Genomic DNA, 25,851 nt, shown 5'->3' on the forward strand with positions numbered 1-25,851 from the left:
CATAGGTTATCTCTTTAATATTTGAGGTACATGCCATTATTGCTCATATTAAAAGTAAGGACACTAGAATTCCATGAAGTTAAGTGACTTGTGAAAGACAAAACAGTAATACAAACAAAAAATCACAGCTACCAATTTTAAGTTAAAAATACTTTGTATATCATTTTTAGAATACATACTGTCTTCCTCCCGATCATCATAGAATGAAGACCTCCCTATTCTCCACCCTTGATACTGTGAACTTTCCTCATGTCACAATAAGTTAGTACCCTTTGAGCAGATTTTTATCTCTGATTTTTCAAAACTAACAGGCTAGAAAAATAACTGAGGAGGTAATTGTGTTATCTGTCTATCTATTAATGAATGCAACTCTTCAGCCACTATATGTATCAAACCTACTTTACTATTAATTTTGGAAGATGCAAATTTATGTTCTATTTATATAAAAATATACTGCTCTACAACACAATGTTTTCAGCATAAAACTGGAGAGAATTACTAAATAGATAACACAGTAATAAAATTACAACACTGTTTAATATTTTTCTGTAACATTGAAGGAATGTCAAAGGCATTTCCGAAATATAGTACATAAAGCATTGATCTTGTCCTTGTTACAACTCCATAGAAACAACTGATATGCAGTCATGGAGAAGGGTATATAGTTTTGGTTTGAAATATATACATGCAAAAAGATAATACATGGCATTTAATATTTTTAACATACTGAATGATCGATTTATTAAAATTTATTTTAATTATTTCTTAATTAATGAAAGAGTGAACTTAAAGAGTGCACTTAAAGAGTGAACTAGTAGATAAGAGCTCTCTGCCTATTAGTATGTCTCTGTCGCAAATATTTTAATATTTTAAATATTTCTAAATGTGTAAAATATAAGTTATAGAGAGCTTTTAAGAGTTTGCTATGGCTATTTTCAAAACAAGCCTTTATTCAATAAGAAAGTGAATATGGTTATAGTGAATTCTCAATGAACAAATGACCATGGGCCAGCGCTGTGGCTCACTTGGCTAATCCTCCTCCTGCGGTGCCGGCACCCCGGATTCTAGTCCCGGTCGGGGCGCCAGATTCAGTCCTGGTTGCTCCTCTTCCAATCCGGCTCTCTGCTGTGGCCGGGGAAGGCAGTGGAGGATGGTCCAAGTGCTTGGGTCCCTGCACCCCATGGGAGACCAGGAACAAGCTCCTGGCTCCTGGCTTCAGATCAGTGCAGCTTCAGCCGTAGCAGTCATTAGGGGAGTGAACCACTGGACCTTTCTTTCTGTCTCTCTCTCTCTCACTGTCTGTAACTCTACCTGTCAAATAAATTTTAAAAAATTGGCCATATATGTAAATCCTAATTTCCAATCAGAAAAATTAACTTATATGTTTATTTCTCTGGTGATCCTCAAAATGAAGGCTAATTTCTAAATAGAAACATAATTGAATTAGAAAGAAAAAGCATAAAATATGTACACAGAATGACTAATTTAAACATTTTTATATTTAAATATTTGAATTATTTCATTGATATTGGTACCCAGGATTTTAATGCAAGAGGTGAGACTGGTTAAGAATTTGAAACTGTTTGGCTTTACCTATAATTAGCAAATACATATGTAGTCTACACTATTTTTCCTTTTAAGACTGGGTGTTCACATTTGTGTTTCATACTTCTCTGTTTTAATGATTCAGAGTTTTACATTTCAAATCCCTTGAAATTAACCATCAGCAGCCCAATAAATATTATATATGAGTCTTTGCTTCTGTCTACTTACAGTATTAATCATGAAAATGAATTCAGAAGCCATTGATCATTTAAAAAATGTACATATCAAAAATCAAGCACATTTGGATGCTTTCAAATAAGTCATTTCTTTCATAAATTACAATGGTATTTTACATTTAACTAAAATAATTAGCTGTTAAAATTTGGAGGAAAGTGCACTTTTTAAATCTTTAGGTTATTATAACTTGGTTTTTGAAACAGAATAGTTTCATCTTAATGTGAAGATTCTAACAATTTCTCTTTTGATATTGGAAAAGTATTTCTAAAACATACAGTTTTTGGTCAGTGAAGCCTTAAGAATGGATTGGATGGTAAAGGTCAAGAATGTGCAGAGAAGGAGCCAGCTTTGAGAAGGACAGCACTTAGGGGCAGGCACGGAGAAGAGTCTGTGCCACCAGACCCCATCCCCAACCTCTTCTCCTACAGCTCTCCTCTCCTCCCTGAGCCCGCGCACTGGCTATCTTAAAATTCCTTGAATATCCTAATCATAATGCTACCTCAAGGCCCTTAGTATTTTCTATTGCTCTTGCCTAGGAATGTTCATCCACTAAATTTCCAAAATTTTTCCCATAACTCTCCCAAGTTTTTTTTTTCCTGATGTAATCTCATTAGTAAAGCCTTTCTCAACCATTTTAACTGTAATTTTATCCTAATCCCAAAACATGTTTTCCCTTCCAATTTTAGCCTTTTCCCTTCATATTTTTAAATATTTAATTTACACCATATTTTATTTAAACTTTCATTTGTTTCTTATTTTATTTGTGAATTCCATGAGAGTATCTTTGTCTATTTTGTTCAATGCTGTATCCTCTGGGACTTAGAAAAATGTCTGGTATATAATAGGTTCTCAATAAATTGTGTTAGATAAATAAAGTAGGTTGAAAATGTTCATAGTATTCATCTATTCATGCTTACCTTGCAATACTTATATATCGTATTCTAATATAGCTAAGCAATATGTGAACATATTGTTCTTTGTATCCCCTGAATAGCATTGGTATTCAATAGATGTTTATTGACTGACTTAGGTATTTTTATGTGGTCACTGTTCTTAGGTATTCATAGAAAGGAAAATGTTTTGATCCTCAGACCCATGAGAACTAGTAAGGGATAATCATAAACTTAAAATCTCCATAATTTCAAAGCCAAGCTTCATACCACCTAGCATAGCTTCAAGGTTTATTATTCCACGTCCAATTCCTCTGTAGATGATTGGCATCATTTTGTGTGCCACTGAGGAGCTATCTAATGATGAGCCAAATCTACTTTTTGAGAAACCAACATCTCAAAAGCTTAAGGCTATCCTATACATTTCTTCTATTTAGTCATTATTGAAACTAAGTCATGGAACAGTCATGGAAAGTGGTAAAGTAAACTGGGAACTTGTTTTAAATATAATAGCATGATTTCCTCCAAACAGAAAAAGGAGTGGAAGGGGGCATACGTAATAGGGATGGGTAGTAATCAATCCAATGAATTAATTATCAGATTACATTTGCAGATTCAAAGGTAGCTGTTTAGAGTTGGAATGAATATATAGCTCAGCAGTTCCTGGACTTAAGTTCATTCATTTGGTTAATATTTCATGAGCCTCTAGTATTTGACAGGTGTTAGATTATTTCCTGGGAATATAATGATGATCCAAATAACTGTGATCATATTTGAATCAGTAAGACAGACAGGTAAATAATAGTATTTCAATAAAGATGAAGTTGTAACCACAACAGTGATGTTTTAGAGTCATCTGGAATCTGAAACTTTCTTGGATGAGGAAGTAACTGAGGAGGAGATGAAAGGGTGCTGGAAAATATGTGTGCTTTGAGCAGGTCTCCTTTCCTGATGGTTGCTGCTGGAATTTTTCTGAGGAGGAGGAGAACAGATAAATGTAGAGGGGAACTTACGGTTCATCATCCTAACATCACACTTAGCCCAAGGTTCCATTGACTTTAATTATTTCTCACCTTTTTCTGGTTTGGTAGTACCCAAATAAAATCAAGATTATTTTGGATACACATAGAGGACTAGGTGGATTGTATCATCAGCCATTCCAAGTTTCATCATCAAGGAGCTGGGCAGTTAGGACAATTCATTCAATCCAGCTAAAATAAACTTCCTCTTTTGCACCTGTCTTAACACTACAAAATCAAGAATTGTTGGGACAATTAAATAAGACATGGTATATAAAGCTCCTAGCAGTGTTTAGTGTGTACAAAATGCCAAAAGAGAAGTGTTACATGTGTATGTGTATATTATTCTTCTGAGAGAGAGAATTCCAAAAAATAAATAATATGATTTCCTCTTTAAGCACCCTTCCTATTAAAAATTCTCAATTCTATAAATCATGTGTTACAAGTGGTAAGGAAGTAGGCAAGCAGATTTAAGCAATAACAAAGATTTAAATACATTAAAAAAAGCATTTAAAAGGTGTGGGGTTTGTTGTTTACTGAAGCTGTTATTAAATACTAGAAAAAAAGAAATTAAGGAAACATGGCTTTTTTTTCTTTGTTTGTTTTTTTGTTTTTTTGACAGGCAGAGTGGACAGTGAGAGAGAGAGACAGAGAGAAAGGTCTTCCTTTTGCCATTGGTTCACCCTCCAATGGCCCCCGCGGCCGGCGCGCTGCGGCCGGCACACCGCGCTGATCCGATGGCAGGAGCCAGGAGCCAGGTGCTTTTCCTGGTCTCCCATGGGGTGCAGGGCCCAAGCACCTGGGCCATCCTCCACTGCACTCCCTGGCCACAGCAGAGAGCTGGCCTGGAAGAGGGGCAACCGGGACAGAATCCGGCGCCCCAACCGGGACTAGAACCCAGTGTGCCGGCGCTGCAGGCGGAGGATTAGCCTAGTGAGCCGCGGCACCGGCCCACATGGCTGTTTTATAATCCATGCTTTATATATGCATCTCTGAAACATCAGATATGATTTATGTATTGTTCTCAATATCCCAAAATATTTCATTTTTTGAATTTCTGATTAAAGCTAGCCTAAAATTACCATCTATTATATTTTTCTTGCTTTTTAGTCTCTGTAAAGTTGTGAAAATTACATTTAGCAATACAAAGTGAAGATCCTGAATATAGTATCTAATTATATGAAATAATTATGTTTTTTGTTCACAAGTGATTTATCTTAATAGGCAAATTTTATTACATATTTCATTTTAACAAAAAAAAAAATCCAAGTTCATTGACACAAAGGAAATATGGTGTGAAAACACAGGTAAAGAGCAACTATAAAAAATGTTCATTCTACAAGCATTTATTAATTAACTTATTTATCCAATAAATATTTGTTGGACTTGTACTGGGTGTTTGCTGATCTCCCCAGTATAGCTAATAGAACAGTGGATAAGAAAAACACCACATACAGAGTGATTTGTTTAAAGCAAACATAGTCAAGTCTGTTCCCTTCCTAAATCTACCATTGTCTTCAGTAGCTCTTAAGATAAAACTCAAACTCCTTACCGTGTCTAAGACATCAGACAGGGTATTTCAAGAACTTCCCAATGCATACTCCTTTATTTAAAAGTTTGTGAGATATATGTATGTGTGTGTATATATCTTCATCCATCCTCTGATTCTGCCTGCCACAACCAGGGCTGGATCAGGCCAAAGCCACGTGGAGTGACAGGGACCAGGTGCTTGAGACATGATCTCCTGCCTCACAGTGTGCATTCGCAGGAAGCTGGATTAGAAAGGGAGGAAGGACTCAACTGCTGGCCCTCTGTACTGTCCACAGGTGTCCAAATGGCAGCTTAACCTACCTCCAACACTACCCCGCCCATTATTCTTGAGATTCCTACTGACCCCCTAAATGCTTTATGCTAAGCCTCTGGGTGTGCTGGAGGAGGAGTTGCTGATGTCGCCCCTTTTCTTGCTTCTGAGCCTTGACTGGTGCTGACCCCCTGATTGTAAGGCTCCTTTATTCCATCTAACTTGGGTGATTTATACTCACCTACTAATTTGGTGACTAATTTTCAAAAAAGAATAGATGTATCACTGCTTAATACTTGTTTAGTACCTTTTTTTTTTTTAACTAGACTCTAATTTCCATGACAGCTTTTTCAGTTCCTTTATTTGATTTTGAATATTTTACAAACTAGACTAAATATGTCCATGTATCACTCTTTGGTTTTAATTTTGTGGTCATTATCCAAATACTTTGTATTGCCAAGAATAATGAAAGTGAGAGAAGATATTGAGAGAGGGGCTGGCGCCACGGCTCACTAGGCTAATCCTCCACCTTCCGGCACCGGCACACCGGGTTCTAGTCCCAGTCTGGGCGCCGGATTCTGTCCCGGTTGCCCCTCTTCCAGGCCAGCTCTCTGCTGTGGCCAGTGGAGTGCACCCCATGAGAGACCAGGAGAAGCACCTGGCTCCTGCCATCGGATCAGCGCAGTGCGCCGGCCACAGCGCCGGGCGCGTTGGCCATTGGAGGGTAAACCAATGGCAAAGGAAGACCTTTCTCTCTGTCTCTCTCACTGTCCACTCTGCCTGTCAAAAAAATTTAAAAAATAAAAAATAAAAGAAGATATTGAGAGAGGTGAAAAAGGAGAGATGCAGGCACCCAGTTTGTGTGAGAAGATAGGATTGGCTCTTGAAGGAACAGATAAGTGAAAATCATTTTAACAGCTTATTTGCAAATTCTCCTAAGATATTCAACACAGGCATTTCATATTGTAGGTTTCCCAATATAGAAATGAAATTATCCCATGTTAGTAAACTACACCTTCATTTAGTGCTGGACATAAGATTACATGTTTCTTTTTTTTTTCTTTTTTCTTTCTCATACAAAGCATTGAACTCTTTACCTAGAATAGAGTCAATCCTCTGTCTATAAAGTTAAATGAAAATAGATCTCAGTAGAAAAAAAAAAAAAAAGGAACAGAAGAGAGAAGAGGAAGGGAGGTGGGAGGGTGAGTCAGAGGCAGAGACAGTGAGAAGAATTACTATGTTCCTAATGTTGTATTTATGAAATGCATGCACATAAAAAAATTACACGTTCCCTCCATAAGGGAAGACTCAGGGAAAATGATCAGAACTAGCAAATATACAACAGTGATGAGATGTGAAGAAAACTATGGCGTTTTGAGACAGTTTGGGAAGAGTATCCTGTTTGTCTTTCCCAACATTGTTTGGTTAATACCCTGAATCACACTGAAAGAGATCTGTGTTTGGGGGTAGGAACTGCTGCATGTGCCTGTATGTTGAATTCATTCATCTATACACTAGGTTTACTGCAGGGTGAACAGCACTTTCACTGAGCCCTTGAAACTTAACCAAAGGACTCAATCATCACATTAGTAGATGTAAGAATGAAGGAATGACCAATTTGTAATTTTAGGATGGGGCTGGGCTAAAAATTTATCTGTTTAACAAATATCTCTGTCAATAAAATGCAAATGCACAATATAACAAGGTTACATTGTAAATGCGTAAGAGAACAAAATTTAAGAATACCCCCCTAACAGCCATAAATAGTTGAGTAGCTTTATATTCACACAAAGCACATGTGATTTTTATATCACTATATAATTTTATACATATATGTTAATTTACTTGACTATAGTAACCAATACACTATGTAACATCTCAAGTCATCTTGTACCCTTTAAATATATACAATAAAATATTTAAAATTAAAACAAATATGACATTGGCTAGAAAAAATAGGCTATGGTATTGGCTCTAAAGTTTTCATTTCATAATTCAAAAAGCTGCTAGATTTTTTCCCATTTTTTTCATGTATCGTGTTGTTTAATCATGTTGAAATATGAGTGAAAGTGGACAAATGAATTCTGTATAAACACAACCAAGTTATTTAATTTTCAATTCACTGTTATTCCATCTTTTAATTTAGAAAATATAGATGACAGCAAGGTTTCCATACACACTGTTACAATTATGGAGGTGTTAATTAAAATTATAATAATTATTCATGATTTGAAACTTAATTACTCTTGTGGTTATAGCAGTTATAATTTTCCCAGGAAGTGACAAATATATGAAATCAGAATACATTGTGGAAGCTGCAGTTGCTCAAACAGTATTTAATTTTTGGTAATATTCTACACACTCTTTTGGCTTTTTTTTACTTCAATACCTAGATATTAATAACTTTTGTAAAAAGTAGTTCATAATGAATAAATGATACAGTAACAACTAGTTAAACTTTCCTCTGAATACCATATTTATCATAAAATAAGTGGATATTTTTTCACAGTTCCCTTGTCAATATTAATGGATATACCATCTGAAACATACAAAATGTTCTATTAAGAAGATATCTAAGGCCAGCGCCGCAGCTCAATAGGCTAATCCTCCACCTAGCGGCGCCGGCACACCGGGTTCTAGTCCCAGTCGGGGCACGGGATTCTTTCCCGGTTGCCCCTCTTCCAGACCAGCTCTTTGCTGTGGCCCGGGAAGGCAGTGGAGGATGGCCCAAGTGCTTGGCCCTGCACCCCATGGGAGACCAGGAGAAGCACCTGGCTCCTGCCATCGGATCAGCTGGAAGGAAGTCAAGCCCAGTGAAATTACTTTTATGCAAGTCATAATGAATTGATAACATCACTCTGCACGTGGCTCCACTCAAAGGTAAGGGAGAAAACAAAATGTAGTCTTGGGATTTTTAGTCTCTTTATAGAAGAAAGGGATAATTGGATTTCAGAGAGGAATAACTCGTGGTCTTCTACAGCACATTTCAGTCATGACGATATGCATGTATGTCTTATTTCCATTAGAAAAACAAATACACAAACAAAAATACTTGTTTCCTTTTCAGAAAACTCCAAGTTTAATTCATATTACTACAACTATTTCAAAAATTGAAGATATATACAAACCTCTATATTAGGTATCCATGTAGTTCTTGGAGTCTGACCTCCTGTAAAATCATGAACAAATCATCTTGCCCACTCTCAACTCCCTTGTCATACAACACACTCAGTTGTAAAGTGGTCAAACTGGACAGAATGACTAGTGGAGGAACTGCCATTAGGAAAACAGGAGGAAACAAAATCCTCCCAGGCAGAGATTCTAAGACACCCATCAAGAGTAGATGAGGAGTTTTTTGATGGCCTCTGCCAACCTTTGTTCTGTCTAGGATTTATCCCAGATTTCCTGGAAAATTCTTCCTTATCCTAATGGATAAATGGACTTATCAACAGACATGTCAGAACTGGGTGGAGTATGTCTTCATTGAGACATTTACAGTTTTCGCAGCATGCTTCCTGCTGGTAGTGTGTGAGGATTGGTCTAACGATCATAAATGGGGCAAAGTCCAACAGGATGATGGGAGGAAATCTTCAGGCAACATTCATTATCTCTAGTTATAGGCTCCAGAAGTAACTCACTTATCTACTGTTAAGTCCCAATTTCATGAATTTGGGGGATTATCAATTTAAATGATATATAATATAAATAAATGATATAACACATAACCAGGCAGAGACAGACTTGCTAGTAAAGTTGTACTCTTATTTCTACTAGCAAAATGGTCTAATTTGAATTCTTTTATTTTTCTAAACCTTTCTAAAATCAGAAAGTATCACTAACAAGTGGGCTTTGGGTCTGGCACTATGGTATGGCTTATAAAGCCATCTCCTGCAGTGCTAGCATTCAATATGGGCGCTGGTTCGAGTCCCAGCTGTTCCACTTCCTGTCCAACTCCCTGCTAAAGCACCTGGGAAAGCTGTGGAAGATGGCCCAATGGAGCCGGGGCTATGGTGCAGCAGGTTAACGCCCTGGCCTGAAGTGTCGGCAACCCATATGGGTACTGATTTGAGACCTGGCTGCTCCATTTCCAATACAGCTCTCTGCTATGGCCTGTGAAAGCACTGGAAGATGACCCATGTCCTTGGGCCCCTGCACCCATGTTGGGGACCCAGAAGAAGCTCCTGGCTCATGGCTTCGGATTGGCTCAGCTCCAGCCATTGCAGCTAACTGGGGAGTGAACCATGGGATGGAAGACCTCTCGCTCTGCCTCTCGTCTCTCTGTGTAACTCTGACTTTCAAATAAATAAATAAATCTTTAAAAACCAAAAATGGCCCAAGTGCTTAGGCCACTGCACCCATGTAGGAGACCTGGAAGAATCTCCTGGTGCCTGGCTTTGGTCTGGCCCAGCCCTGGCTGTTGCAGACATTTGGGGAGTGAACCAGTAGATGCAAGATCTCTCTCTCTACTCTGCTTTTTAAATAAATAAATCTTTTTTTTTTTTAAGTGGGCTTTGTCCAATGTTTTTCCCAAATACCAGAGGATACACCAGGGCTGTAGTTTGCCTTCCAAGTGGTCACTGGCATAACAAAGGACATCAGCTACACCACACTATTTTTTCCTTTGCACCCTCAGTACCCCCACTGGCTAAAACCCCCTAGTTTGGGATTTTAATGGGAGTTCCATACTTCTACATCCTGATTTGTGTTCAACTAAGCTACTGTAACAGAATCAAAACTCAATAATCCACGCAATATACAAAATTTTCTCTTAACAATCACTGAGGTAGGAGGTAGGGAAAGTCTGCTTCATGTGGTCATCTAAAGTGACAGGTTCCTTCCATGTGGCATTTTGTCACTTCCTAACTCGTTTGCAAAGTAGATTCTTGGTCACCACACTGAGTGCCTTCTATCAAGTAATAAGGTGAAGTTGTGCAAGTGAAAATGACAAGATTGTTTTCAAACTAAAAATGACTGAGGTTGCCACCTTACTTCCGCACACACACCCCATGTTTCCTAATTTAGTCACAAGGGCACATTGAGCTGAAATGGTGACTGGCTAGGAAGTACAGTACTACTGCATAGTCACTTATTTGTCCAAGTAAGTTTTCTCTGTGGCATAAAAAAGAAGTGTTATTTGAATAGGCAAAAGTAGAGATTCTGGAGGAGTTCAATATGATATTTAGCCATCATTTTCCATTATTATTTGACAACTGCCTTGTATGCTCCATTTTCCAATTTTTAGATTTAGAAAGTTATTCCAAAATTTTCCTCTTGGTGTTTATGTATCACTTATGCTAGACCGCAACTACAACTTCTTCATCATGGTCTCTTTCACTACTATTCTCTTTCTTTCCCTTATGTTTATCAACTAAAATTGAAATCCAGTAAGAAATACAGAAATGATACTGCATAGTTTTGGGTGCTACTTGTCTTTATATAGCATACTTTGTGATACATATTCAGAGGCCTACTCAAATAACAATTATTGACTAAGGCAGAAATTACTGATGAAGCCAGCATTTTTCTCTCCATCTCTATTAATAGGAAATCATTTTCACATTTCACATCACTTATTGATCACCCAAAGAGCCAAGAATTTGTGACACATATTCTGAATTGGGATGAGGTTTCTGAGTTGGGTTACGTCATTCAAATGGATATAAGTGTGTAAGAAACAAAGAAACATCCAGTCACTGGGCGATGGTTTTAGCCTTGACTGTCTCCAGTCTTTGGTAGGAAGGGGAGAGCAGGTAGTCCGTATATAAGTATCCTGGGCAGTACAAGCAGATCTAGGCAATCTTTTTCCCAAAATTCTTTAAAACTGAAGCTAGTGCATCATAGATTGTCCCTCGCCAAGAAAAATAAAGATGATCAACCTTCTCTCCACCTCTTTTATCATTTTGTGTTCTTTGTTATTTCTATTTCACACTACCAGTGAAATCCCAAGTACTTAAAATAAGGAGACTTAGGGATTGCTCTGATGGATAATCAAAACCACATTCAGAGACTATATAACGTGAGGCCTTTTGGTCTTTTCGTGTGGCCTAACCATTTGGCATCAATCCCCCATTTGCAGCCCTTATCCTGTTTGGTGTTTGATACTAAGTAATTTTCTTGCCACACATTTACATATTTAAAAATAATTAGTAATTTAGATAATTTATAAAATGAGATCCAGGCAGAGTAATGTTTCATACCTAATTTTAAGCCAAAGAGCTTATTTGGGGAAAAATGATTGTACTGTAAATATAGGAGCTTAGGCAATATTTAAACTATATGAATTTATGAAAAAAGAATTTGGCTCAGTGGTAAGTTGCTTCTGCTTAGGATGCCCACATCCCATAACAGTACCTGGTTTGAGTTCTAGCTCCTCCACTTCTTACTAGCTTCCTGCCAGTGTGTACCCTGGGAAACAGCAGATCTTGGCTCCAGTAATTGGGCCTGTTTAACCCATTTGAAAGATTAAGATGGTATTTCTGGATCCGGGCTTAGTCTAGTCCTACCCTGGCTACTGTGGGCATTTGGGTAGTGAACTAGTAGATGGAATCTCTCTCTCTCTCTCTTTCTCTCTCTCTCTGGCTTTCAAACAAAACAATAAATAAAATATTTTAAATACATAAATAATCTAAATACTAAAATAATCCAAATACTAACTTAAAAATCTGTTTTTGCATAGCATTTTTAAAAATTCTGACTTATGTATAATAAGCTACTCATTTAAATTGTGTCTAATCTTCCTATAAACAATTCATTCTGTTGTTCCATGAATATGCACTGAGAAACTCTTGTGTGCCAAACAGTATTCTGGAAAATCAACCTGCAACAGTGAAAGTCAGTGAATAAGAGACTGAGTTCCTATATCAAGGAGCTTATGTTACGGAAGTGAGAAATAACCACTTAAAAAAAAAAATTGTGCTTAAAAATAAGCAAATTGTGCTAGTGTATTTCTTTATATAATATTACAGTGGCAACTGATAAATGCTAAGCTGAACAAAACAAAGTAAAGGGTGGGCGAATATTAAGCAGGATTATGATGGGAACATCTCATGAGTGGCATTTTGATGAGCTCTCAAAGAATGAAAGAAGGGGCAACTGGACACGCAGGAAAACATGTTCCAGGTAGCAGGAACAACAAATGAAAAGATCTTGACACAATCGTGTGTGTGTCGCCTTGAGGGAACCTCTAGAAGCCCGTAGAGTGAGCAAAGGAGAAAATGGTGGCACGTAAGGTCTAAGAAACACGTGGCTGACAAATTGTGTGAGAAAAATAAGAATTTTGTACTCTATAAGATAGAGGAACTAACGATGGATTTTGAGTAGAAGACTTATAGGATCTAAGTTACTTCTATAACAATGACTTTGATTGCTAAGTGGATAGTAGAAACAGAGCAAGCAGGGCAGGGACCAGTTAGAAGGATACGGAATTCACTCTGTGAGAGATGGTAATTACTTTACTTCTACCACAGTTCTCTCTCGGAGATGTATAGACATGTTAATATTCTTGATGTATTTTGCAACTAGAGGTTCAAGAATTTACTGTTCGATTAAACATTAGATGTGAGAAAAAGAGGATTCCAAGATTTTTTGTATAAGTAATACTAAGGTATTATCATGGACAAAGATGAGAAAAATGCAAAAGGGAGGAGTCTGAGTAGGAAATAGACATTTTTATGTTTTGAAATGTTAAGATGGACAAGCAAGTGGAAATGTACTGTAGGAAATGTAAATCCAGAACAGAGGAGAGGTGTCAAGAGTGGGGTCATGGGGCCGGCGCCGTGGCTCACTTGGTTAATCCTCAGCCTGTGGCACCGGCATCCCATGTGGGTGCCGGGTTCTAGTCCTGGTTGCCCCTCTTCCAGTCCAGCTCTCTGCTGTGGCCCAGGAGGGCAGTGGAGGATGGCCCAAGTGCTTGGGCCCCTGCACCTGCATGGGAGACCAGGAGGAAGCACCAAGATCCTGGCTTCAGATCAGTGCAGCGCCGGCCGTAGTGGCCATTTAGGGGGTGACCCAACGGAAGGAAGACCTTTCTCTTTGTCTCTCTCTCTCTCTCTCTCACTATCTATATCTCTACCTTTCAAATAAATCTAAAAAAAAAAAAAAAAGAGTGGGGTCATAATTTGAGAGTCATCAGAGTGCAAGTGTCATTAAAGAAATCACAGCAGAGGAGATTGGCTAAGGAATGAGTCTGGGTAGAAACAGAGAAAAACTCTAACACCTGAGGCCCAGTGGTCTCTAGGGTTAAGTGGTCAGGAAAATTCGGAAAAATAGAAAGAAAAAAAAAAAACAAACAAGGAAATGAGGTGACTTGAGAGCAAGCGAAGTGTTTGAAGGAGCAGGAATTGATCAACTGTGTCAAATGGTACTAAAGTAAAATGAAGACCAAGCTTTGATCATTGGAGTTGAAAATGTCAAGATGTTGACAAAAGCTGTTTCAGTGGTGCAGGGGGAACAACAGCTGTGTTGAATGTCTTCAAAAGCACACAGAGGGAGAGTCAGTAAAAATAATGAGTAGAGGGATGGGAGTTTGGTGCAGTAGTTAACTCACAGTTGGGAATATATACATCCCATATTAGAGAACCTGTTTCAAGCCCCAGCTCCTCCACTTCTGATCCAACTTTCTGTTAATCTACCCCGTGGGACACAAGAGGTGTTGGCTCAAGTACTTGGGTTCTTGCCTCCCATGTGGGAGACCTGGGTGGGGTTCCTGGCTCCTGATTTTGACCTGGCCCAGACCCATCTTCTGTGGGCATTTAGGAAGTGAACCCATGGATGCAGGACCTCTCTCCATCTTTCTAACTCTCTATCTTGCAAATAAAAATGAAAATAAATTTTTAAAAACTTGAAAGAATGAGTAGAGTTAATGCTTTTCATGAAATTTTTCTATAAAGATTCTATCAAGAAAGGAATAGTTGCTAAAGGAGACATGTAGGTTAGGGAGAGCTTTTTAAAGATTGGAGGTATAGATAATGGGTTTGGATATTAATAGGAATGATGTCATAAAGGGGTAAACTGATTCTGAATGATGAAGTGAAGACAGTTGGAAAGTAGGTGAGAGTAGACACATAAATTGTCTTTTGAATAACACATCGAGGAAGAATACCTTTAGACAAACACTGAAATGTGGACGCACTTAGTGAATTATTGAGGGAAAAGAAATGTCGTATATATTTGGTAAGTTTACAGACTTGCTGCAGCAGCAACAATGGAGTATAAATATAGTTTCAGTATTAGAAATTGAAGATGGATTTTCTTAAGGTAATAGCATTGAAAACCACAGACAATCGACCAGCTTATCATTATATGTAGCAACAGACCTTTTGTAACTTTCCTATGCACAAATTTTGAAATATTATACTTGTGTTTTAGGGAAAATTTGATTTATCAAATTGGAGGATAGATTTAAAAAAATACTGAAAAGGCTGGAAAAACATCACAGCACTTCTTGTCAATAACTTGTATTTTTCCTACTGTCTTTCCTACCTACAGTATTTTCCTACTGTCTTTAGGATTGTGTTTTATTTCTAGCAGTTCCTGGGATGTTACTTTAGCACACATTTTGCTTTCAAATTCCATATGAGAGTCTGGGTTGATTCTTGCTAATCTCACTAACATTGATTGCTGTCTGCATCTGTTTCAGTGTGCCTGAATACTATGACTACGGTCACGGAGTAACTGAGGATGCCTATGACAGCTATGGTAAGACCTTTTCTTTACTAAAACTGTGAAATCAGAACATCCATCAGTCACTGACAACTCAGAAATTACTTCTATCTTTCTCCCCCCAGTTTTTACAGAAGTCCAGACTAAATTGATTTATGTAATTCCAGGATGAGATTTGACTTACCGAACCAGTGCCAGAAAATTGTACAGATCAATTTTGATGAAAATTTCAAAAGCAATTAATCACAATCACAGATCATTTCCAATCACAACAGTGAGCATTCTGACTAGTGTCTTACGAGCTTCACCATGTCCCCTGTCTGACTTGTTGAAATGGCAATGATACCGTATCTTTTCTGATGTCACAAAGATCATCAGATTGATAAACATTTAAAATAGCTTAAAATTTTTAAGGGGAGAATTGTTATTATAAAATAACTTTCACATTATTTTTCTAGCATGTAACCTTTTTTTAAAAAAATTATGTATTTACTTGAAATGCAGAGAGACAGAATACGAGACACAGGGAGAGAGGGATGGAGAGAGGAAGAGAGAGGAGGAAGAGAGGGAGAGGGGAGAAATGAGGGGAAAAGGAGAGGAGGAGGAAAAGAGAGGGGAGGGAGGAGAGGGAGAGAAGTCTTCCATTTGCTGGTTCACTCCCCAAATAGCCTCAAAGGCATGGGCCAAAGCGAGGAACCAGCAGCTCCATCTGGGTCTCCCATGTGAGTGGCAGGGGCCCAAGCACTTGGGCCAACTTTCACTGCCTTCCCAGGCTAAATAGCAGGGAGCTGCATTGACAGTGAAGCAACAGGGACTCACACAGGAAGCCAGCATTGAAGGTGGTGGATTAACCCACTGTACAACAATGCTTGTCCCAACATGTATAACTCTTAAAAGTGCCAAATAATACCTGGCTGGTAAGAATTAATAGTTAATAACCATGTCAGTCTAAAAAATGGATTTATCTCAAAAATACATTCTTTAAAATACCACTTCAAATTAATCATAAGTCTATTCCAAAATAATTTATTAAGTGCTCATGACATATGAATAGAGGACATCATATTTGAGAGGTAGTTTCTGGCTCTTTAAAATTCATACACAGAGTCATTCATTGAAAACCTTGAATAATTACAGTCATTTAGATGTTTACATTCTTGAATTTTTATTAAAATTATACCAAGGGTACTCTGTTCCTCTTGATGGAGAGCAATAAAGGAGATGACAAATGTTGCCTGTGTGTTTGAGGCCACAGATGACAGAGGCACGGTGCTGCATGAGGATGGAGAAGGGCAGGTCCCATGTGTCAGAAGGAAAAGAGGTCGTGTGTCTTCCTTGGAAAAGAAGTCACAAACTGACTCACACCACTGAGCACAAAAGTAGGAGGAAACTATAAGCCATCAACACAACCACTGGCAATCATAATCTGACTACTTACATATAACTCTTTGTTTATATCTTTAAAATAAATTGAAATTTTAAAATATTTATCTATTTTTATGAGGAAATTTAACATAGGTGAAATCAATGTGAAAGTGTAACTTTCAATAAAATTTCTTTGTTTTATGTTCTCACCAGTAACTGGGATGCTATTCCTGGCTGTACTACACATTGAGTTCCTATTGTGGCTCTGTATGAAACAATTTAAAATGAAGATTAGGGGTATGGAAATCACAATTATTAGAAATAATATGTATATCTACAGGAGGTATATTCAAAAACTTCATAGAAATGCATGTTATGAAAAAAAAACTATGCATGCATTTCAAAATTATTTTTGTAACAAAATACTCTTACCTTTTAATCCCATTTTCCATGAACTTTTTGAAATACCCTTAAGAGGAAACATACACATATTGTCATCTGCATTTTACAGATGAGGGACTAAGACTCACAGCAGTAAGTATTGCCTTTGTTTGATAATTAGCAAGAATATGAGTTCAAATGTATCTCTTTGGGTTTTCTTTTTAGTTCAAAGATGGGAGCAAAGTTCAGTAGTCCCTGGAAAAAAGAATAAAATCTGGTACCTTAAGCTTTACTTTGTTTCACTTAAAAAAAAAAAAAAAAAAGGTGTTCATCTCAGTGAAAAGTCTCTAAATCCTCCCAGCTTTTATTCTGTTATTGTCATAGAAGGGAGGTCATCTATGCTATTTTACCAGGAAAACAATAAATAAAATTAATCCAAAATGAGCACACTCACTCTCCTCCAGATCGCAGCTTCTTTGGCAACCAAACTGACCTAATCTTTTGCTGCTTTAGGAGATAAGGCTGTTCTCTCACACAAAGTAGGCATATTTTCAGAAATTGTTTTGTAGAAAAATAGATTATAGACACATTTGCACAGGTTTCACTCATTTGGTGACATAGAAAGTACTGCTTCAATTTTGTTCCATACAGATTCTTCACTCTTTGGAAGGAGGAGGTCAAAGACATAAGCTGGTGTTTAATAAGAATACCAGCATCTAAAGCCCAGGGCTCCCAAGGCCCACGAGTAGTCCAGTAAGCCTGAGATCTGAGGCTGCCCAGCATCCCAGAGCACCCAAGCCTATCAGTGCAGGATCTGAGTTCAGCACAACAGTAATTGTACCTCTGTGTTTCAAGCATATTCTCAATTCTTCCTTATACAGGCATCCACCCACATTCCTTGACTAATTAGTGAGAATAGTAGGAGAATAAGAGACAGTCCACCCCTTTCCTTAATTCATGTAACATTTTGTATATAGGCATTGCTAGTCTCCGGGAATAAGATGGTGTACAAGAAAGACATTTTCCCTCCTAGTACCTGCTCTTTAAAAAGCACTGTAAATTTTTATAGTTCTATACAAGGTCATAGAACATTATTCATTTACCAATATTTATTTAATGTCTATCATCCATACCCATTGTTCTCAATTCTGGAGATACTACCGTGAAGAATTTCTTGATGCTTACACTCTTAATGATAAGACAGAATTATGTTCAAATAACCCATTTAAAGTCAAATTTCATTTTTAAAGTGAAATCCTTAATTTTCTACTTAGTATATCAATATGAGGAACATCCCACTATGAGCTTCACTTTACAGAATCACATGCACTAAAATCAGTGGCAGGAATGAAATTGATGATACCTTATAGGGGAATTCATGAAAGATGAGATTTTTATTTCTTAATTGTTAATATTTTGACATTTTGAAATGTTAATGCTACATAAGGAAATGAAGGAAAGCATGTGAATAAAAGCTATTGCTTCTCAGATTTCCAGTGGAGATTCAGGGCTGTAGTCAGGAAAACATGGCTCACCTCTGCAGCCCCACATGTTTTACGTCATGCTTTTATAATTATCTGATGCAGCAAAATATAGGGAGAAACAAACAACTCCCAGTTGTTTTAGAAGTCATACCTGCCCATAAGCACTAGATTCTATTTAGAGTCATTATATTTTACCAACGAATGATTCTCAGCATAGAGAAGTAACCAGTAAATTCTTTGTAATAAAGTAATGAAAAGGTAAAAAGAGATTTGACTGTTTAGACAGAATTAGGAAGATATCATCTAGCCAGAAATTTTTGCCTAATACATTTAACTCACTTATTTTGCTAATATTATAGTTCAATTGGCCATATTCTCAGTGTTGAAAGGATACAGAGATGCATAAAAATAGACTATTCTTTAGGGCCATCAACTTTTGTCTTCCAGAATCTGCTGCCACTCTTTGTCATTATTAAGGAGGCATACATTGAAGCAAAAAAGCCATATTCAAGTTTTTTTTGTCTTTGTTTGAAAATATTCATACATCAACCTTCTATGCATTTTAATCTAGAAAGTGCTTCCTGATTTTCTGTCAGAGGAAAATTATTCAGGACAGAATCTAATGGCTTAATTTGTTGGGCTCAGGCAATGACCTTCCAGAGAGTGAGGCCTAGAGATCAAAACAATGCATTGTGACCTCTTCTATGGTATAGATTGTGCAAAACAGTGATACATGGGTCATGCAATGTACTTGAGGAAGGAGGCTGTTCACCACTCAGGTCAAATAAAGATCATTGATTTTCATTAATTTTCTGTAACTCATACATTAACTAGTATCTACTTATAGCTTATATTTAATTAACTATGGACAGTCTTTAAAAAATGACTTTCTTCCAGAATATAAATCTTATTTTCACTTATCATTAGCTTCCATTCCTAATTAGTAACCTCTCTCTCACATTTTGGTTGTATCATTGGTACAGACATTAAATCCCAAGAGAATGTATTTTTCCAAAATTAACAGCACATTTCTTATTTTCCTGGCAAACTCCAGACTTGCAGTTATGTGAAGAAACTCATAATCAATTGTCCCAAGCCCCTTCCTCTCCTGCACAATTGGTAAAAACAACTGTGGGAACAAGTGGAGAGATTGGCAGAAAGAAAAAACACTCTCCAAAGTAACATGGCTCTGCATTTGAAAGGTCAGACAGAATCTCTCATTCAGGCTTCCTACAGAAATGAATTTAAGCAATCAAGAAGAAATAAAAATCCAGTTTGGTAGTGTGACACTTTACGTAAATTAATGCATCATATTTTCTATATCATCACATTTAAATTGTTGTGTCTTTGGGGCCCATATTTCATTGTTGAAGTAACAAATTGTTGACTTCAAGAAAATCATTTATCCTTTTGTGGTTCATTACAATTAAATTATTCAAGTATTTTCCAACAATTGAATATTAAATATTAAACTGTTTTCTAACAATAAAATATTAAAATCTAATGGTTAAATTTTGTAAAGATCATCATATAATCTTATGTGTTAAAAGCAGTATTTAGTATTAAATGTGCTGTACTTATTCATTATGTAATTGATAGTAAATAGATTTGTTAATGTAGTATTTAAATATTACATATTTGATCACTTAAATTCATTTTTAGGTCACAAATATTTGATTTATAGGAATTCTAAGTCAACTTCTGTATTGTTAAAATATATCCTAATTTATCAGAGTTACTAAAGTTGTTTTGGGTAAGTTTGAATAGCTCACAATTCAGTGAAAGTGTATTTAAAATACAGTGTATACATTAGCTTGGCTAAGCAAGGCTTTGCATAAGAAACATTCTCTAAATTCTATCCAAGATTGGCAGCTAAGAACGGACAGCAATATTCTCAGAGAAAAGAGCTGTTTATTAGAATGTATTTAATGTATGAACTGAAGAGCTAATTATGCGTCCATTCTTTTGTGGCATTTTCGATGACAGCTGTGTGGAAGCAAGGAGGATAATATTAATACACTGTCTGGAAGTGAATGAAAGCATTTACAAAAAAAAAAAGGATTTTTGTACCTCATTTTAGGGCATTTGAGTGCCTCACTTCAAGTCAATTGCAGAACATGAACACATTCATTTTGCGTTGAGGAGCTGGAATGATTATTATCCCAGTGTGAAAATATGCCCTGCGATGATTAATCTGTGAAAATAACAAAGAGAAATGAAGCCAACTGGTATTCATGCCAGCCTGTTATTCAAGAGCAGAGTCTATCTTTAGTAGTAAATACGAATATAAATTTGAAAAAACTGATTTTATAAGTGGAAATGAATTTCGTTAATAATAAATTTGCTAATGAATTTATCATTTACAAATAATGTATGCAAACAGTTTATTTTTCCTATGACTTATTAATCTTAAATTTATTGCTTAATAGGATACTAAAAAATCATTGGCGTTATTTAACTTTTAATACAAAATTTTTCTTTTAATGTTTTTTATTTATTTTATTTGAAAGGCAGAGAGAGAGAAAGAGGCAGTGAATCCCATATGCTGGTTTACTTCACAAATGTGTGGAACATCAAGGGCTAGGCTGAGCCAAAGCTGGGAGCCAGAAATCCTGTACTCAATCCAGGTCTCAAACATGAGTGGCAGGCATCCAATTACTTGAACCATCATCTACTGCCTCTTGTGGTGCACATTAGTAGGGAGCTAGAATAGAGAGCAGAGTGAGGACTCCAACCAGGCACTCTGAAATGACATGGAGTCCCCAGTGGCAGCTTAACTACAACTCCAAATGCCTGCCCCATGATAAAGAACTTTCAACATTGTTTCCATTATTTGAGATTCTCAGTTTATTTGACAAGATCGTGTGTGAAAGCTTTCAAAATCAAAATGGAGTCTGCTGTGTCACTCTGCCCTCCTTAAATATGAATGAACAAAGCCAAGAGGTTATGAACAAAAGCTTCTTTGCTTTTCTTTCTGGCTTTATTTTGAATTGAAAGTAAGAAGGCCTAACTGAAATTGCCCTCTTAAAGTATCTTAGAATTCAGTTGTAAAATTAATTTTAAAAATCAGGTAATTTTTTTCTGCTACTATTTCAGGGGTTTCAATTAAAAGGCTATCTAGGGGCCGGCGCCATGGCGCATTAGGTTAATCCTCCCATATGGGCGCCAGTTCTAGTCCTGGTTACTCCTCTTCCAGTCCAGCTCTCTGCTGTGGCCTGGGAAAGCAGTAGAAGATGACCTAAGTGCTTGGGCCCCTGTACCTGCATGGGAGATCCCGAAGAAGCTCCTGGCTCCTGGCTTCGGATGGGCGCAGCTCCAGCTGTTGCAGCCATTTGGGGAGTAAACCAACAGAAGGAAGACCTTTCTCTCTGTCTCTCCCTCTCACTGTCTATAACTCTACCTGTCAAATAAATAAATAAAATCTTAAAAAAAAAGATATCTAATCCAATTAATATGATACTAAATATAGATCATGCTACCAAGGTAAGAAACGATCAAAAATAGTGCATCACCACATTGCTGCATGACTTGATTATTTTATCTTGGGTGTGTTTACAATTTCAATTTTATTTTGCTACACACTCTTGAATTCAACATTTTAAGGCAAAACTGGGACATGTTTTTATATAGTTTGGAAATTGTTAACCTCGAGTACACATTTAGAATCAACTAATGGTGAGCTTTAAAAGAAAATACTAGTGTCCTCTTTTCACCTCAGGCTGGCTGCATCAGGCATTGGAAATGAACCCTGGCCCTGAGGATGGTTGAAGAGTTAGCTTAGTGGTCCTACTGTAAGCTAATGTTGAGAATAATTTTTAGGTAGACATATGCATGAAGGCACAGTGAAAAGTGGCCTTTAATCTGAATATGTAACATCCACTGTTTGATAATTATCTTTATAAAAGCTCTCACAGTAATAAGCCCAAGTTACTCAAGGCATGCGCTTTTCCCTGTCAGTGTCTGCTGCTCTTTTTTTTTTTTTTTTTTTTTTTTGACAGGCAGAGTGGACAGTGAGAGAGAGAGAGAGAGATAGAGAGAAAGGTCTTCCTTTTGCTGTTGGTTCACCCCCCAATGGCCACTGCGGCCTGTGCACTGCACTGATCCAAAGCCAGGAGCCAGGTGCTTCTCCTGGTCTCCATGCAGGTGCAGGGCCCAAGCACTTGTGCCATCCTCCACTGCACTCCCGGGCCATAGCAGAAAGCTGGCCTGGAAGAGGGGCAACCAGGACAGAATCCGGTGCCCCGACTAGGACTAGAACCCGGTGTGCTGGCGCCGCAAGGTGGAGGATTAGCCAAGTGAGCCGTGGCGCCGGCCTCTGCTGCTCCTAAGTACTGAGAAAATGATTAGTCAAATCCAAGCCAAGCATTTGCCTCTTGAAGGTAACACACAATTTATGCACAGACTCCTTTTATAACAATGGGTATTTTATAAGCAAATTAGCAGTACAGCAGAGAACTTGCCATTTTAAATCCACTTTTTAAAATTGTAAGTTCAAGTAATGAAAAATATAACTTACTCACTTTTGAACAATTGTGTGTTTAATAGTTGAGTCTCAAAATTGGTTTTCTCTAAAATTTACCCTCCAGATAATTCACAAAAAATTATAGTGTACATGAAACTAACAACTTTCTTGTCGAGACAATAAAACAAGCCATAGGAAAGTCCTTTTCTTATTGTCTGCAGTTAGTGGCATAATCATTTTTAACTAAGGAAAAGAGGAGAGCTTAGTGATTTCTTATCAAAATCTTGGCATGAATAGCTCACATATAAAAAAAGCATATTGAATCTGACTTCTGTTTATTTATAAAATACAGAAAAAAAGGAATTGTTTTGAAAGCACAGAAGTCAAAATATAAATGTTTTGTCTACATGGATGTATTCTAGCTGAGGAAATAAATATCCAGGGGATGTGACATCTTAGGGATTTTTATAAAATTTCCAGTTTAAGATTTTTATATTTATTAAAAGATGGCATGGATAAATAAAAACAGTGACTAAGATACATTATTCTGAAATAAATGTGCCATACATCATTTATCAAGCATGCTATAATGTATTGAATCATTCAATGAAACATACATATTTATTGATGAGAAACTATACCTGTTGAAATGTAATTATAATTATTGATGACTTATAACTTGTGTCTTTTTGTATCAAACAAACAACTTAATTATACAAGTACCTTGCTAAACTTTTGGCTTTGCTGGTAACAAGATATTCCAGGAATAATAATTTGAAAATTTAGAAAAGAAACTAGCATGGTTGGGTGAGCCTCTCTGGGGCCTGTGATTGTCCAGGTAGAACCCAGAAGAAGCCGCCTCATGCTCAGGGAGTGCAGCAGTAGACAACGTACAGATGTCCCAGGTCAGTACTGCCAAATAGAAATGCTGGTAGAGAAAGATCCAGACACTGAGAAAGACCTAAGATTCAGGCTGCTAAGATTGGAGAGAGCAACTAAAAATACAAGACCGCTCTCCACAAAATCATCTTCACAGTATGTAACAGTCACAAATTTGGGTCTCCAGGCCCAAATCATTTTAACCAACTGGCTACAAATAGGTGGAATCCCACTTTGATTTGCAAGAAAAATTCACAGAACTAAGGAAAGTGTTCAACTTGCAGTTACAGTTTCATTATGGCAAAAGGGTACAGAACATGGGCCAAGGTGTGGTCTGGGAGGCTCCCAAACCAAAAGCTCCCAGCATCTGTTGCCTGGCACACTGATGTGCAATAATATGAATAATATGCACAATGTGAACAAGCGGGAAAGTTCACAAAGGCTTCAGTGCCCAGAGGTTTTATTGTGTTTACTATGGAGACATGGTTTAATTGAATCACCTGCATATCCATCATTCTTTCACCCTCAGGTTGGACTGATATCCCATGAGCCAAAGCCCAGACCCTCCGATCTCCTGGTTGTTGTTATGACAACATCAGCTCCCATCCTGAGTTACCCTGGGAACATACATTGTTAGTTGTTGGTCCTGGAGGCCCACCATGAATAACAAAGACACTCCAATCACTTAGGAGATTTTAGGGTTTAAGAGGTTCTCTCCCAGTAACCAGGGACAAAGACTAGCTAAAATATTTACTGCATACTCGATGAGATTGGTTTGTCTGTATGGGGAGGCAAGCAGAGGCACTTTAGGACAAGAAGCACAGGAAGTTACACAGCAAACCTAACGTTTTCTGGAGTTTACAACCCGTATTTTCTAACTGTCCTAACTCAGTGTTATTCTGAGAATATACTGTGGGCCCATTTCTATTATGAGATATAGAAATGAGGGATCTAGAAGTAAGACAAGCAACTATAAACTTTTCCTACAAAGCTCTGTCACCAAGTCTACCATCATCACTGAAGTAGAGAAAGAACTGAGCACTTTGAGAATTCTAACATACTATCTTGTATCTAGTTTTATTTTTCCTTCTATTATTTTTCCTACTATAAAGTCCTTAAGAGTATTTCAAAAATCTATGGTTGAATTCTTGAGGCTTCTGATTGATTCTGGATTTTATCTAGGAATAAGGTATTTTAAATCACACAGTAGTCTATGTTGTGTCCAATTATCATTCCCCATATTTTTTCTGAAATGGAAAAGAAATTCTTTCTCCAGAATTCTTTTTTCTGTTTATATGAGATCTTAACTAAAAGCAAGAAGATAGACACATACTTACTTTAAAATAATAGGAACACTGGCCTGTATTATTTCACAGCTGAAAGATACAGAATCAAGATACAAATTCAAATTTATAAATATATATTCAATTTGTTAACCATTCATGGATAATCATTATAAATGAAATGATTGAGAATGAATTAGTTTATTATTCAATATGACAATAAATAATGTATATAGGATAGAAATAAAACAGATAAGACAATTTCATAACACCACCACCGAAAAGGGTTTGAATTATAGTGATTCATCCTAGTATTCCTCAACTATTAGCAGAGAACTTTGCAAAAAATCACCCACTACAAGCCAGAATACCTGGAATTCTGTTCTTGGTACAGTCTGAAGCTTTCTGGACAAACTTTTTAGTATCCTTAGAGCTCACAAACAGAGCAGTAATTCAACAACCTAAGTTTAGACACAGCTGATAAAACTGAAATCAGATTACTATGTGGAAATCAGATATATATATATATATATACATATATATATATATTTATCGAGTATATTTGAGGATATCAAAAAGTACATTTAAAAATACAGAAGAGGAAGAAAACAGTCCTGGGATTCCCATGACCATATTGAAAAGAAATACTGACCGAGGATTTAATTCTCAGATGACAAAATCTAACCAGGGACACAGACCCACATTCTGTTGATAACACTTAAAATTAATAAAGAAATACCAAGCACCAACTAGTCGGGCCACAAATTGTATTTTAGTATTTTACCCACAAAGGTTTATACATCTTGCTTTATTATGATTTGTTCATGTATATTTCAGATGCCCTC

At 37.0% G+C, this 25,851-nt stretch overlaps 1 protein-coding gene across 3 annotated transcripts in view; it reads left to right on the plus strand.

Annotated features, from left to right (window-relative positions):
* Positions 1–25,851, plus strand: part of KHDRBS2 (KH RNA binding domain containing, signal transduction associated 2) — a 646,917-nt gene that overhangs the window by 601,589 nt on the left and 19,477 nt on the right. For all 3 annotated transcript variants that reach the window (XR_016233950.1, XM_089333075.1, XM_051855537.3), the window contains exon 8: positions 15,130–15,188. Coding sequence is in view for 2 of the 3 variants with exons in the window: in XM_089333075.1 (XP_089189201.1) it covers positions 15,130–15,188 (59 nt within the window). In the remaining variant the exon portion in view is untranslated. The remainder of the gene's footprint in view (positions 1–15,129; positions 15,189–25,851) is intronic.

The sequence above is a fragment of the Oryctolagus cuniculus genome, chromosome 5 (assembly GCF_051225735.1).
Source record: "Oryctolagus cuniculus isolate XC-2025 breed Fujian yellow rabbit chromosome 5, ASM5122573v1, whole genome shotgun sequence".
In the NCBI taxonomy this organism is placed as follows: Eukaryota; Metazoa; Chordata; class Mammalia; order Lagomorpha; family Leporidae; genus Oryctolagus; species Oryctolagus cuniculus.